Source organism: Ornithodoros turicata, chromosome 8, assembly GCF_037126465.1.
Source record: "Ornithodoros turicata isolate Travis chromosome 8, ASM3712646v1, whole genome shotgun sequence".
NCBI lineage: Eukaryota > Metazoa > Arthropoda > Arachnida > Ixodida > Argasidae > Ornithodoros > Ornithodoros turicata.
In genome coordinates this window covers 6,413,992-6,430,490 of record NC_088208.1, presented here as the reverse complement: position 1 = coordinate 6,430,490, position 16,499 = coordinate 6,413,992, and the positions used below count along the sequence as shown (strand labels likewise).

Here is a 16,499-nt window from a genome sequence, read left to right as displayed (position 1 = left end):
TTCACACCGTTCCGCCTTGCACACGGCCATGGCGCATCGACTATGCTGGACGCGATGCTGCCCCGCGAACCCAGTGATGAGGAAAACGACGCTCTGGACTTCACACAGCGAGCAGAAGAAGCCCGCCAGCTGGCCAGACTACGCATTGGTCAACAGCAACGCGTCGATGAAAGAGGATACAGTTTGCGCCGTCGAGACGTACGCTTTAGTCCAGGCTACTTGGTATGGGTTTGGACGCCGATTCAACGACGAGGCCTTGGCGAGAAGCTACTCAAGCGCTGCTTCGGTCCCTACAAAGTACTTCGACGCATTGGAGACCTGGATTACGAAGTGGTACCCGAGGGCAGCGCTCCCTCTCGACGACCCCCGGGGACTGAAATAGTTCACGTCGTTCGACTCAAGCCGTACTACAGCAGGTAGCGCTGTAGGCGGGTCGGAAGGAGACAACATGACGAAAAAACAAACAAACAAACAAAGAACGGCATCGAGACGATGCCACATCTACGGAGGGGGCAATGCCACGAATCATCTTCGAGAAACTTCCAGGGCAGGCACGAAACGGTACATCTCATCCCGGCACGTGCTGAAGAAGAAGCAAGAAGCTTCCAGACACGTCGCCTGCTCTCTGGCAAACGCACGTGCAGTTTCTAGACTTTTCGGCGCGACGCTTAAACGCTTATGCGCTCCAGGCTGGAACATTCATTCTTTGGACTCAGTTGTGTTCAGAGAGCTATCACTCTTGTGTTTTTGCTACCAAGTAGTTTAAAAAAGTGTTTGCTGTTTATTCGACGACTCGCCCGCCAATTTCGCTTCGTGACAATATACACTGACGGCCATTAACAGCGTGGGCCCAAGGCGGTCATGTAGGTGACATAATCGAAAGATCGATGACAAGCTGGCATTTTGGACGCGGCAACGAGGTCAAAAGGAACGCACAGCGCTGCCGTGTTCGCGTAAGCTACCAGAGGGAACTTCTTTTCTGTTGTAGATGTGCCTTAAGATGAGGAATGCTGCCATGCAGAGGTCATCCGTCATGCCTCTTGCAGTACACTCTTAAAAAAAAAAGGTGTACTTTAACTCCTTTCCTTGCCACATATATAACACCCTTTTGGAGAGTACAATTACGCTCAAAAGGGTGTCTCCTCACTCCCTCAAGGGAGTAGCATAACACATTCTCCCTGTCGGGGAGTAATATTACTCTCCAGTAGGGAGAAAGGTGTTATGCTACTCCCTTTAGGGAGTGAGGAGACACCCTTTTGAGCGTAATTGTACTCTCCAAAAGGGTGTTATATATGTGGCAAAAAAGAAGTTAAAGTACACCCTTTTTTTAAGAGTGTAGCGGCTCTCCTGGAAATGCAGACCCAACAGCTTCCGGTGCTGCGAATACCGCAGAGAAGAGCTCCAGAGAAGTCACTTCTTCGGTGGCTGATGATGTTAACAGTCTTTTTACGTCTGTTGGTTCTGGTCGCGTTAGCGTGCGTGAGATTTACATTGATGGGCCAGGAGATGATGGTTCGCTGCATGTCTTATTTATTAGCCGTGATGCTGTTCTGCGGTCTCCATTCGCCTGGTGCACACCGAGGTGGGTTGGAGGAATTTGTTTTGCGTTTGTAGGAGATATGAAAGTGATATTACTAGTCCTGGAAGGGTCAGACGTATGTAGTATCCGTTCTTGGTGCCGTGTGGTAGGCGGTCTTCCCAGGACACAAGGAAAACGACGCTGGCTGGATTTACAGTTAGCGCACTCGGGATCTCTCTCGCTTGGTGTTGCAGTCTGATCTTTGATGAGGCCGAGCACATATTCCACATTTGGTCGGTGTCGGTGACGGCACCCGGCAGTTTGTTGGAGATGTTATCCGACCTAATGGGTTCCTGCAGTCCATCGACCCCTCACAGGAGTTCGTCATCGGCTGCCGCTGTACCCGCGAAGAAGAGTCCCTTCTACATCCTCCTCGGCTAAACGTTGCCCTCACCCGTTCACTCCTGTTCAAAATGGGCCGCGTCTCATCTCCCCCTTGCCCGTGCTGCGCTGTAGAAGACGATATCTCTCGTCAGCTCCTCCACTGTCAGCGTCACCACCATCATCGGGCTGTGCTCTGGCAACACCTCTCAGAGCTTGGGTGCACGGACGGACGGACAGACGTTTCTCTCGCAACACTCCTTGTCCCTGTGCAGCGAGCTAGACAGTGGAGGGTCGCAAAAGCGGTGCTCCGCTTTCTGCGTGACACGGGTCTCCTGGGATCCCTGTGAGCCCTGGGTTTCTCTCTCGACCCAGTGGGCAGTCACCACAGCGCTCCTCCGCTTTGTCCACGCTTCGAACCTTGTCAACGCCTTGTGATTGTGTGACTGTGTGTGTGACTTTTCAGTTTTAGTTTTGTGTTCTTGCTTTCCTTTCCTTATCTCCTTTGTTCTTCCTTTCCATTTCTTCTTTTCCTTTTCTTCCCTTTTCTTTTCTTCCCATTTTCTTTTCATTTTTTTTGTTTGGAATAGCAAGCCGAACTTCGTGTGGCTGACCTTTTCCTTTCCGTTTTTCTTAATAAGCATATTCCCCCTACACACGCACATTTTGTAGCACATTGGCAATCTCGAGTCATATGACCAAATTTCTGGCAGTTATAGCACTCCATGGTACCTTCGGTGTACTCATGAACTGTGAAGGTGTGAAATCCTAAAGCAACGCTTGGGAAGAGGGGTTATGGGTTGAAAAGTCAGTATGACGCCGGTAATGGAGTGAACACATCATCGCCATCATCTGCCATGGAATGTCGAATCTGTCGCCTTGGTATGGCCCCTGCCTCTTTGATGTAGGACACGAGATCGTCGTTGGAGTACTCCTTGGAGACGTCATCAATCTCGCCCATATTTCTGGCATACGATTTCAGTATATATGGGAGCACTGGAATTCCAGCTAAGCCCTTAGCTGACAAAAGGCTACGTTCAGCCGCTCTGGACCGCACGGAGACGAAGAGAGAACCATCCACAACTTTATGTTGGGCTAACACACGTATCTCACTGGCGACTGCATCGGGATTCACCTTGCAGAGGGAGTATTTGCTAGATGCTGACCGAAATAATATAGGAATACCGCCGCTCCGGTTCTTCCTGTAGGTAACGGGTCATCAAGTGTATCGTTGTTGACATTATTAATCTCTTCTCTCCGGTGGGGAAAGCCCGGTACCGAAATGCCCGTGTCGTTTCCATGCACATTCCTGTCTTCCGGATTGTCGTCTTGACTCGAGTCAGGGCTCTTTATACGTGCTCGCTTGGCAGGGCTGGCGGGGACTTGTTGACCTGTAGGAAGTGTCATACAGACATCAGGTCTCCTGGCCGTATTACGGCGCGAGGTCCATGAGACGTTACATTCCTCCTTTCAAAAATCTGATGGCGCCACGTAAGCCTAAGCCAGCAAATTTTAATCCATTCTAGAGCACAGAGAAAGCACGACCTTACCGCGACGAGTACGTTTCGCTCACACCCAGCGCGAAACAAACGTCATGTCTGACCCAGAAAACGTTCTTTGTCTGATGGGATCAAGAATTCCTCAGAGCAGCCTTCATGCAGTTGTCGGAGATGGTATTCTTCGTCATTCTTGAACGATTAGGTCTGAAGGTAAGCGCTGTGTAGCTTCAGATATTTTACCGTTGTCTGTGAAGACCACCCAGCATAGGCTGCGTTGTCTTCCCAGAAGCCTCTATGAATACGATCCTTATCTCCTGCTCCGTAGCTAAATCACATATCAACTTTAGCTTCCCGTAATGTTGTTAGAAGCACCCCAGTGTATCCTTCAACTGACGTTGCCCAACAACTAAACAGGCGCCTACGGCGATAAAGATATCTACAAAGCCCCGAAAGCAACAAGCTATAATAATATATATAAGCTATAATATATATATATATATATATATATATATATATATATATATCCGCCAGTGCGCCGCGTCGCGATCATCATGCATCCGGGTCTTCGGCTGCTGTTGAAAGCATCCTTGTACTTCAATGTCTGGGAAAACGATGGCAGGTCACTAAAAGCCGTGAATGATTTGCGCCTGCCTCAAACTTCTCCTGTTTTGCATCTCACATGCATCTCACTTCTCGTGGCTACGACGTCTCGACGCGAAGTTGTCTTGCAAGGAAACTCCACATCGAGGCACTTCCTCTTCTTCTGGACATCCGATGCAATGAGAGCATTCGAAAATTGTAGACGGGTAGAAATCCAGCGAACCGGTTGGTAGCAGAGGTGGGCACCCTCATGAGGGCGTGCGAGGGTGAGGGTTTCCTCACCCTCACCCATAGGTCGGCGCAATCATGATCGCAATGCCTTATCAAAGCCTGATGATCGCGATCATGAGTGCGATCGCGAAACACTGGCAAGGCTGTCGCGATCATAATCGCGCTGACCTATGCCCTCACCTCACAATATTTGAGGTGAGGTGAGGGCCAATTTTTCTGGTGATGTTTGAGGTGAGGTGAGGTGAGGAAAATTTTCAAAAAGTTTTTTCAGGTGAGGTGAGGTGAGGAAAATCTTCAAAAAATTTTTGAGGTGAGGAAAATATTTTAAAAAAATTTTGAGGTGAGGTGAGGTGAGGAAATTTTCAATTTTTTTAGTTGAGGTGAGGAAAAGTATGGGAAAATTTTTTGAGGTGAGGCGAGGAAAAATTTATGAACGCACACTTTATGAAAACTTTTCCCGCGCGTACACGGGATATCTTTCCTTCTTTCCGCAGCGTCTGTCTCTCATCTGGGCGGGGACTGCCCTCCTCTCTCGACGCTGATCTGACGCCCGACTTTGCGCTCCATTCGCAATACCCGCAATTGAACCTCAATTTCCGCGCAACTTTTATCGGTATAACAATCGTTCCACGAAGCGTTTTCTGTGATTGACTAGGCCAAATCCTCCAGCAAGAAGGAAAAAAAAAGAACGTTACATTGACTAAGCAATTTAATGAGTTCAATTTCGAAAATGTATTTCAATGGCAAATTTATGAAACTATTTGTAATTGGTGACAAACTAAATGTCCAGAAGAAAGTTGTTTACCCCGTATTTTTCCGTTAAGCCGTTCTCTTATAATGGTCAAATGACACTTTTCGCGCCGCACCCTGTATGCACTCACGCTTGAGGTATATGCATTTACATTGGCAGTCACTCAAAGCCAACGTGCATCGAATACACAATCTTCACATCGAATACACAAATAGCTTTAAAAAATTGAGGTGAGGTGATGTGAGGAAAATTTCGCAAAAATTTGAGGTGAGGTGAGGAAAATTTAGGAAAAAATTTTTGAGGTGAGGTGAGGAAAAGTCCAAAACCGCTTGAGGTATATGCATTTACATTGGTAGTCACTCAAAGCCAACGTGCATCGAATACACAATCTTCACATCGAATACACAAATAGCTTTAAAAAGTTGAGGTGAGGTGATGTGAGGAAAATTTCGAAAAAAATTGAGGTGAGGTGAGGAAAAGTCTAAAAAATTCCTTTGAGGTGAGGAAAATTTTTCAAGAAAAAATTAAGGTGAGGTGAGGAAAAATTTTCAAAAAAATTTGAGGTGAGGTGAGGCGAGGAGAGGAAAGTTTTGAAAAACATTTTTGAGGTGAGGTGAGGAAAATTTTTCAATAAAAAATTGAGGTGATGAAAATTCTTCTCCCAGAAAATTGAGGTGAGGGCGAGGCTAATGAGGACAAACGCCCACCTCTGTTGGTTGTCCCGTTTCGTCCCCTTCTTCGGGAACCTCCCATTTCTGTAAGCGGTCTGGAGCAAAGACCACTTCATTCACATAATCCCCTCCACATTCTAACAAAGCGGCCATTCACTCCGGCTGTAGTTTTTTTTTTAAATTGCGTGTTAGCGCCGCGAAGCAACTGCGGCTATGAGCGGCGTACAGAATTAGACAGGTGGAGAGAGGACAGCAGGAAGGAGTGGGGGACAGGGGGATTAGTATCCGTCCTGGGCCGACTTCAGGGGGAACTGTGCCAACGTTCGTCTGGAAAGTCTTCGGAAAACCTAGGGAAGATCTCAGACAGCGCAGCCGGTGACAGGATCGGAACCCGTGTCACCTCCCACTCCGGTTGTAAAAGCCCGTACGGACCCTTTCTTCCCTCCGGGCTGTTGACCCACAATTCGCATGAACCTTTAAACACATCACACCTAACCCTTTAAATACCCTGCCAATGATGAGGACGGTGTCCAGACGAATGACAGTGTCTGTTCGAAATATCGACGGCTCTGGTCCTGAGGCAACTTCCTTCATTCGAAAAGTGTGTTCCCACTAAATATATAGTAGAACAAACTGGCCAGACGACTGACTAACTACATGAATCTGCACATACATCCAACGGGAAATGGCTCCGGACACATGTTTCGGGTCTCAAGGTGGAAAAGAAAGTCCAAATCTTATAAAGAAACGTTTTGCCAAACATTGGTGCCCTGTCATGTCGCAATATACTGTGTAGGAAATGTAGAATTTACTATGGCAATCTGTATATATAAGCCTCCACGAGAGTTCCCGTGGCCTCGAGTATTGTTATTATTATTTTCTTGCATAAGCTTCGCAAGCACGTATGCCGCAAAATTACCCCAAAAAGGCGAGCACCCTTTTTCTTGTGCATTCAGTATTCTTCTGATGCTTGTTATTCACGTGTATAAAGGTTTGTCTGGGGTTGGAACGCGGAGTGGCTTGGGCTCATTCTTCAACTATAAGCAGCTCTTTTGGAGTTATCTTTCCACAACACATGTTCTGGAGAAGTTATTTGTTAGTCGTTTGAACACTGCTTGTACACACTGAAAGTAGAGCTTTGTTCTACATGTGTTTTCACACGGGAATGAGGGTTACTTTCACTTTTAAGAGTGCCAGTCATAGCCAAACTGAGCGCCAAATACTCGGTGCAGAATTTCTTCATGTATGCACGCATTCGCCACTCTCAGAAGTGAGTGAAGCAGTAAGAGACATGTGGAAGTTTTAGAGAGAGGCTTACCTTGAGAAGTCCCATGTAGAGGAAATACTGGATGACGGTGAAGATGGGAACGTAAAAGTCGAAGTGATGCTTGGCATTAATGATGGGGTCTTTGCTGTCGATGTATTGGGTCCCGAATAGGGCAGCACCGAAAAAGGCGTACGTGGCCAGGGTCACCACCTGCACAGCAACCCGGGCTTGACTTGTACTCATTTAAGCAATACCACACATATCTCACCCTAATCTCAACCCACGGCCGCCAACCTTGTGCATTAAAACACTCAATTTTTCAGCTCGTCTGTTCAGTTTAAATAGAAGAAGTAGAGATGGGACGAACCCAAAATTTTTCGAATCCGACTCCGAATCGGAATCCAAGGAAGGTTCTACGAATCTCGAATCTTTCGAATCCCTTCTTTACAAAGAGTTTAAAAAGTAAGAAGAAAAAAACACTTCTATAGTGAAAAGTGCTTTGAGGGAGAATATGATGCATCTGTTTAATGTAAAACAAAAATTAAGTAATTCTTCAGTTTCGGGAGAAAATATATACCCATATAGTTCTTCTTAAACGTAATTTCTTTAACGTGTGATTCATCGACTACAAGAAATTCGTAAATTCTCGAGTCTACATTATTTCCATGACCAGCTAAGCAACAATTAAAAGCCATAAACCAGGTTATTTCAAACTTGCATTGTAACAGCTCCTGCCTGTAGTCTTTCAGTCTATAGAGCAATGTAAACAAACAAAACAAGAAAACATCGTTTGTTTGTTCTATTTTTCGTAGCTAACCTTTTCTTTCTTTTTTTTGTCACCCACAAACGCGTTTTGGAGTAGCCAGTTCTGACTGTGTCGGGACTAACCTCTCCATATTTTTCTTTCTTTTTCCAATCCAACCCAAGAAAACGTCCGTTGGCCAATGAGGCTTTCGGCGAACTCCGGAGGCGCAAATTTGGAAAAGAAACAAACAAACGTGGTTGGTGGATTCGAAACATTCGGTTAGCCATTTTTGGGAAAAGGGATTCGGATTGGCGAATCTCGAATCCTTGCCGAGGATTTTAAGGATTCGAGGATTCGTGGATTCAGTTGGCACATCCCTACACACAGAAAAATAACCGTTCTTCGAGAGTGCTTCATAGTGCAAGAACCTTTCTCTGAACCTTTCCTATCCTCGAGAACGAAAGAATGGCTAAGGATCTCCTGGCGCCCTACTTTTCAAGAACCTTTTAAAAGTGAAAAATACGGAAAAGCCGAAGAACTTTAAAGCGTTCTTTCTCGAACGGCTATCTTTAGTGTGTAACAAAAAGCGAGTGGCGCATAGAACGGTTCATCCAGGGGTGATTATACTCAAAACGCTGAAGAATGGAAGAAGAGGCGGATTATCGGTATTCCCGGGGTTTCAGAGTTTGCATATCTATCATCGCCCCTTCGCCTGCTTCCTTTTGCTGCTCTATTATAGCTCACCATATAGCTCTATAGCGAACAAAGTTCGTATGACAATGAAAAAATGGCTAGGATGCAAGCGAGCTGGTGAAGATGACGCATAATGTAAAATCCCGAGACTATATAGGGAACACGGAAGGACAGACACAACACGAAGTCTCAAACACAGCTGCAAATTTTACTTCACATACACATAAATATATATACAACCAGAGGGAAGGGAACAACCAGTTGAGGACAAAAAAAAGGTCAGTTCGGGAGAACAGGAAGTCTGCTCAAAACTTCGTGTTGTGTCTGTCCTTTCGTGTTCCCTAGTCTCGGGGTTTTACATTATGCAAAGATGGTATGTCGCATCAAGGGGATCGGGAACTATATACAGTGCTGGCTGGATGTATGCCGGACTACTTCAGCGCTCTTTCTCCGCCTTAAAAATAGTCCAAAGGCCGGGAACAGTCATGTTTAATATGTTAAACTGCACTAATGCTTAAACTGCTGCTATGTTTAAAGGAGGTAAGAACTCCTATCCACATGTATTGAGTTACGGGCTTAATAGATGTAATATTGTTTTTCTACGCTTCGTAATCCTATTTACCAATTTATTCTTCAATTCTTCTCCTTCATAACTTGTGCAGCGTTAATACAAAAACGTACTCTCTTTCTTATTCGGGCGAGTAGACGCAGCGTCGTCCAGATACCTCTATCTATCGTTACGTCACCTGAAGAATTATAGCACCCAATCAGACGCCAACGCGGAGGTACACATAATGTTCTGCTTTACCTTCGTCAAAATGAGCTTCACTACATGTTACGCTCCTGGCCAACCATCATCCTAAATGTCAACGTTCTCGTCTCTGATTTGTTGAAAACGGGAGGCGTAGCCTATTTTGTAGCCGTGCATAATAGATACATAATAGACTCAGGCCTCTCGTTATCAACAAATCATGGGAGAGAATGTTTTCATTCGGGAAGATGGTTGGCTAGGAGTGTGGTATGTGCTGAAGATACGCACCTATCAAATCCACACAAAAGATGTCACAGACAACACATTGAAATCGCCGTTTGGAGCCGACACAGTCGGCGGGCTCGCTTGGTACCGTTCATATCTCCTCTAGACTGCACTAATATGCTGTAATGGCGCTGTAACATAAAAAGACTGAGACAATTTGAAAGGACGGTGTACGAAGTTCTTTTCTGGCTAATACCATTGTAGTCGTAAATTTAATTCGCAATAGAATTAGGTAAATCCGGTATACATGGTCTGTTAACAAAAAAAGACAAGTAAACAATAGAGACCCAGGTTGACTTGGCTACTTTCCGAGTTCAATTGGGAAAATTCAATTTCTCGCGAACCAAATTTGATGAAAGTTGTCAGAAGTCTTGGCAAAATCTCCCCCGAGATAAATAACGTTGACCCCATAGCGTTTAGCCAAGTAGATTTTGAATACGATTTTTTTTTATGTTAGGTGTAGGGTTGCCAGGTCAAAATCGTGAAAACTCGCCAACTTGTCATGAGCAAGTAGCCAATTTTCCGTAGCCAATTCTGCAGCTACTGGTGTAAAGTAGGCATCACATATTGAATGAAGGACTCTTTAGCGAGTGCTACCACGCAGGCACACAAAGAAAATAGTCCGAAGGACCTCGTACCGACTAAAAGATGGCCGATCCACAAGAAAAAACAAAAGAAAACGAAAAACTAAGCCAGTTTATGTGCTCAGGAGCCCAAAGTGTAGTGCAAAGAAGTATCTACAAAAATAGCAAGAAAGTAGCCACGACATTAAACTCGGAGGACAAAGAGGGGAGAGAGGGAGGTATCGCAGGACTGGGCCTCGGAGAGAAAAGGGACGGATATGGAAAGAAAAAGACACATACGAGGGTGGTTCCATAAGTTTCCGGCCCGACCAACTTTTAATAGTCATAGAGACGAAACAAATCTATCACCTTTCGACATAGTCACCCTTAACTTCGATGCACTTTTGACACCTTTCAACCAGCATTCTTATACCCTCGAAAAAATAGTCCGAAGTTTTGTCCGCAAAATGCTGGAGAACTGCCTCTTGCACCTCACTATCGTTTTGAAATCTCCGTCCTCTGAGATCCCTCTTCAATTTTGAGAACAGGAAGTAGTCACTCGGTGCCAAGTCTGGACTGTAGGGTGGGTGGTGGATTTCTTCGAAGCCGCACTCCTTCAATGCAGCCTTGGCAACAGAAGCCGTGTGGATAGGGGCATTGTCCTCGAGCAACCGGACACCTCGACTCAACTTGCCGCGCCTCTTTTCCTTGATGGCGTTTCGCAGTCGGTGCAGGAGTGAAGCATAGTAAGTCGCATTCACTGTGGTGTTCCTCTCTTTGAAGTCGATGAGGAGAATCCCGTGACAATACCAAAATATTGTTGCCATTATCCTTTTTGTGGATTGTGTGACCTTGGCTTTTCTTGGGGGTGCTTCTCCTGGTTTGCGCCATTCCATCGACTCCTTTTTCAATAGGGGATCATAGTAGAGCACCATAGTCTCATCCCCTGCGACAATTGACTTCAATATTTCTTCTTCATTCTCTTGACAGAGCTCCAAAAACTCTTTGGCACAGACGACGCGCTGTTGCTTTTGAACTGACGAGAGAAGTCGTGGCACCCATCTCGCACTGACCTTCTTCATGTGAAAGCCCTCGCCGATGATGCGAAAAACGGTTGTTCTGGAAAGCCCCAGCCTTTCTGAGATTTCCTTCACCTTCTGACGCCTGTCGCTCAGCACTTCCTCCTCGACAAGAGACAAATTTTCTTGTGTCACCACTTCCACTGGACGACCATCGCGCGGATCATCTTCAATGGACTCTCGCCCCAGTCGAAACTGCTTAGCCCAGTCTTTTACCGTTGTGTACGACGGAGAGGCTTCCCTGTACCCGTTGTCCAGTGGCGCTTTAATTTCTTTAGGCGAAGGTCCCTCTTTTGTCAAGAATTTTATCACAGCGCGGTACACGATTTTTTCCATTGTAACTGAAGAGTGCACCCTGGCTGTTTGAAATGCCGCTCTCCAACCGACAAAAGCATGGAGAGGGTTGAGGGTGGTGCTCCGGTCCTCCAACAGATGGCGCCACGCGTCCCTAATCGCATTTTCAAATTCGCGCGCATTTTCTACCTCGGGCCGGAAACTTATGGAACCACCCTCGTATAGGTGTTAGTAGAAGGAAGTAGGAAGAAGAAGTAGGGAAAGAAAACGTAGCCACGACAGTCGGAAAGTATCCAATTCGGCGCAAAGTAGCCAGTTTGGTGGAACACCTCATATAGAAAGGCAACGACTTTGCGAGGCTGTTCGCAGCCATCAAAGCTGACATCTGCCGCGTGTGAAGGAGTATTGAAATAATTATGGTTTAATGATGTTACTCTGTTGAAGTTGCGTCGTGAAGTGAAGTTGCGTCGTTAGAAAGCTGTAGAAGAGGCGTGAGCTGATGCGTGATAGAGGACAACGGCACAGGAAGTTTGCTAAAGGGTGGACTGTTGGTGATGAATTCTGTGCACACCACTCTAAATGTCTTTGCGCTCTTCCCAATAACGAAGGCACACAATGGGCATGAGTTGCAAGTTGCATCACATGTTGGCGAGAGGTCTAGCGTTGCAAGTCCATTACTTAAACTCTACATGATGGCACCAAGGGTACGAAACAACACAGTACGAGCGCCTCCCCTCTACGGCTCTCTAAGTTCAACATGCATCTGAAGATATCAATGGAACTGACAACCCTCCTTTTAAACTATCAAATGCAACGATATAATACGGACAACTTGTAAACTGTCGTAGCTCGGAGCCCGCGAGGTGACGTTGCAACCGAAGGAGTAGCCCACCTTCAGCGGGCAGGTGTAATCAGGTAATAATTGGGTGTTTACGTCGCGAGACAACTGAGATCATGAGCGACGCCACAGCGGTCGGTCTGTGGATTGCTTTTGCCCACCTGAGGGTTCTTTAACGTGCGATGAAAGCTCATCACACGGCACCCCGTATTTAACGTCCCTCGCGGAAGACGGCGTGTCTAAGCAACTTGTACCCTGCCACCAAGTTGCTGGCGTCCTCGGCCGGGTTCGAACCCGCGATCTCGGGATCAGAAGGCGAACACGCTACCGACTGAGCCACCGAGGCCGGTGGTGTAATCAGGAAGCGGAAGGTTTCGAGTACTGGAGCCCAGGGGACTTTTAGACGTGGGCTTTCAGAAGGTTTGTCGGCTTTAGGGGTCGCTGTATGGTGGTTGTATAATTATTGGTTGGCCGCTGTATGCAAGTCTTGGTGAACATACAGCTTCGCTGACGAACTATGGAGGGGAGGTGCGGGCCGAAGTCTGTCGAAGAGCGGCTGACATATAGTCGGTGGTGTCTGGTACGTTGTCTTTCTGGGGAGAACACTCGCCAGGAAGCCATAAAGTAGTGCCGTACACGAGTTCAGATGTCGTGCACCGCAAGTTTGGCTTACAGAGTGAACGAAGGTAGAGCAGTATATCTGGTATTGCCTCTGTGCAAGCGGTAGAGCTGTTATGCGCTTTGAGCGCGGTCTTGAGATGTATGTGACGTCTCTCCACGAGGCCACTGGTGGCCAGATGGTAGGCTGTCGTTCGAAGGCGTTGCGTTTCCAGCAGACTAGGGAGGGAGGCAAATAACGAAGGCTCAAATTGCCCTCCACGGTCCGTTATGCCAGACGTGACTTGACGACGAGCAACCCAGGCGTTAGTGCGAGCAACGGCAACGGTGTTTCACGTCCGAAATATAGCGGATGCGTCGTGCCCTAAGATCGGTGGCTGTGAGAAGGTAGCGGGGGCCTCGTGATGGTTGCGGGGGGTCAACGATAAGATGGTGGATTTTGTGAAATCGTATTTCCGGAGGCAGGAAACTGCTAAAAGCGCTAAAAACCATCAGTGTCAACAGATAAGAACAACGTATGAAACAAGAAGACACGAACAACTGCACTGAACTGCCAGCTAAGAAACGTTATTTTGTTTGTTTTATTATTTTCTGCTTATTTTTTGTTTATGTTAATTTTATTTTGTTTATTTAATTTATTTTTTACAGTTAGGGGTCGACGACGAGGGGAAACGTCGACCCCTAACTGTAACTGTAAATCTATTTCTAGCTAACTCCCCATTAATTATTAATGTAATAAAAGTAGCAACTGTTTTTAATCCTTATACGGCTTCCCAAGTCTCTTCATTACTTGTAGTCTATATACCGGGTGTCCCACCGAAATCCCCCGGCTGGATAATTCGTGAACCGGTGGCGCCATCGAAGAAATTTCTTTTTGGTAAAGATCCTTGGGACATCGGCCATGAACTGAGTAGTGAGCGGCTCATTTGCATACACTCACTAATTAAATAAACATGCTAACTTTTAACTTTTACTTCGCACGCTTACGGAACCTCTCTTTTACGCAACGGGACCTTCAGCGAAAAATATTTAAAAAAAAAAGGCATCGACACTTAGTGATTTTTCCGCGTAATTAATTGGTTTCGGTTTACATATTTCTTGCGCGGAGCTGTGCACCAATGCACTCTTTGGATCAGCTATCCGTCTGCCAATTTCGTGTTCATCCGCCTGGTTCACGCACGGGGGCGACGGAAGAATAGGAACAGCCGCAAGAGACGCTTTGGTATTCGTTCTCAAAGCGACTAATAAACAGCGCCTGCGGTACTCTCGTTCCCTAGGTGAGATAGACTGCTCTTATCATGGATGATGACGAATGCGCCACGAGCGCTGTGAACTAGTGGGGTACACTCTTAAAAATTAACTACACCACATAGCATGCTCCTTGCCAATCATCATCCCGAATGACAACGTTCTCGCTCGATTTGTTGAAAACGGGAGGCGGGGCCTGTCGAGAAGGAGAAGGAACACCAAAGCGTCTCCTGCGGTCTTGCGGCAAGAATCTTTACAAAAAAAGAAAAAAGAAAAAATGCTTAGATGGCGCCACCTGTTCGCGAATTATTCAGCCGAGGGATTTTCGTGAAACACCCGGTATAGAGAGAGAGAGAGAGAGAGAGAGAGAGAGAAAGGATTCGAAAGATTCGGGATTCGTAAGATGCGTGGATTCGCAAAACCTTTCTTGGATTCGGATTCGGGAAATTCAGGATTCGTCCCATCTCTAATATTAGAGGCAAGGTAGGGGGATTACGTTTCCGCTGAAGTCTGCAGGCTTGAATTTCGCTTCGGTTTCGGTTTCGAAAACATTTATGTTTCCGTTTCGTGTTTCGTTTCCTGGAGGGTTTGGGTATTTAAAGGTACTGTAAAGCAGTAGACAAGCATGATATGCCGGTGATGTGACTAGGGACTTTGTTGCTTCTAAATACCATATGCGGAACCATACAACGCGCCGACAACGCGCTATAAATATCTTTAATTTGCCATGAAAAATGCGGCGTAGTGGAGCGGTGCGACGCCTGGTGTCAAACAACCCCCTGTACAGCGGTCAACACTGAAAATTGGTATTACACACTATTACATCAGAACTTCGTTATTTTAGTAGCCATATTATTAGTTTCCCTGTTTACCTATGCATTCTGAAACCCCCGTTAACAGTGTTTTTTGCGAAGTAACCCAGCGCTGGCCGCTGTTCGATGGAGGCTCTCCCTACTTCTCTACTGCGCCTGCGCGCTCCTTCTGTTCGCGGCCTCTTTCGAACGAACAAACTCTCTCTGCGAACCTCTGTGAACAAACAAGTCCCGACGCTGTCTGGCTTCTTGAACGTCTGACACATTTTTTTCAACGGCTCAGCATTTCATTTCAGTTCGCTTATCCGTTTATCCTCAGATGTGGATCGTTGTGTGAATTGCAGGGACGGATTTTATGGTGGATTGTGGTGGATTGTTATGTCGGGCCCAGTGTTATACGCATGCAATGTGGTTGCCGCCGTATGTGGCAGGAGTACGGAATCATTTCGAATACCTAGTACAGTGTTGCCAATAATTTTTAATTGTAATTTTCTAATTAATTGCACCGTCGATTGGAATGAAACTTGCGCAGTTTTTGTCCTGGTGGCTTGGACCATCGCATAGCCACACTAAATGGCATTTGATCGGTGCTGCTTTACAGTACCTTTAACGTTTCCGTTTCAGATAACCAACACTTGACAAGAGCCCCACCTCATCGTCACTTATAAGGCCGGCCCGCATGGTGCCAGCTGTTTCTGTGAATATCGCGCTGCGTAAAACTCTGCATGGCCACGCACCGTGAAAAAATACGACTGTCAAACCGCATGGGGCGCAAATCCCGCTGTTGCGTGCACAGCAGGTTTGGCGTGTGCGCTTTACGAAGTGTTGGCAACATTATCCTGTATTTCCTGTTCCGTCCTGAAATGATTGTTTTTATGTGTGTTCCTTTGTAATCGATTTGAATTTGGTAAAATGGGCCCTTACCAGCGAAAGTTGTTGTACTCCGAGATGCCCTTCTGCAGCTTTTTCGTAAAAGTAGCCATTGCTAAAAAAAGAAGTAGGATGCTAGACCGGAACTAGAAGTGACTTTCTGCAGCGTGATTTGATTGCTATGGACGCCAGTGAACTGACTGCTGCGTGAAATATCAAACCTGCTCTGATGCAGTGAATCACGCGCGACGAGCACCTGTGACGTACAAAAGTTCGTGCTCTGCTTGAGAACCCAGCTTCTACGCAAGAAGAACTCACTATGCGGGCCGTCCTATACACGCAGAGTGTGTCAACCTTGTGCTAATGCATCCTGCAAGTTAGGGTGCCTTAGAGCTGCACAGAGGGCGCTAGTATTCAGACACCCTACTGCAAGTGCGTACCATTTCCCTCCTGGCGCCGGATTCAAGCAACTTACCTGAGTGTAGACAAGTGGAATGCTAATCCAGTCGTAGCTCCACAAGAGGCCGCACTTTGCTCGAAAGTCGTTGAATTCCTGCATGAAAACACGAAGCAATTATTGAAAAGCGTTTCCTTCGAAGCGCTCTCGGCAGTGATTTATCCAGACCCCCCCCTACACCCCCTTACCCCCACAAATGTTCAGTGACACCCCGTAACTTTTTCACCTGTGTACCCCCTACAGGGGGTGCCCTTGCGATATGAGCTTTAGACATATGTCGGTAATGATATGCTAAGCTGTAATGACATAACTATAATAATGACCCCG

General features: G+C 46.5%; 1 protein-coding gene across 3 annotated transcripts in view; it reads right to left on the bottom strand.

The window, feature by feature from the left end:
* The window catches only part of LOC135365881 (titin-like), a 162,534-nt gene that overhangs the window by 16,182 nt on the left and 129,853 nt on the right, over positions 1-16,499 (bottom strand). For all 3 annotated transcript variants that reach the window (XM_064598565.1, XM_064598566.1, XM_064598567.1), the window contains 2 exons: positions 16,191-16,268; positions 6,971-7,129 (listed from right to left, as the gene is read on the bottom strand). In XM_064598565.1, the coding sequence (XP_064454635.1) occupies positions 6,971-7,129; positions 16,191-16,268 (237 nt within the window). The remainder of the gene's footprint in view (positions 1-6,970; positions 7,130-16,190; positions 16,269-16,499) is intronic.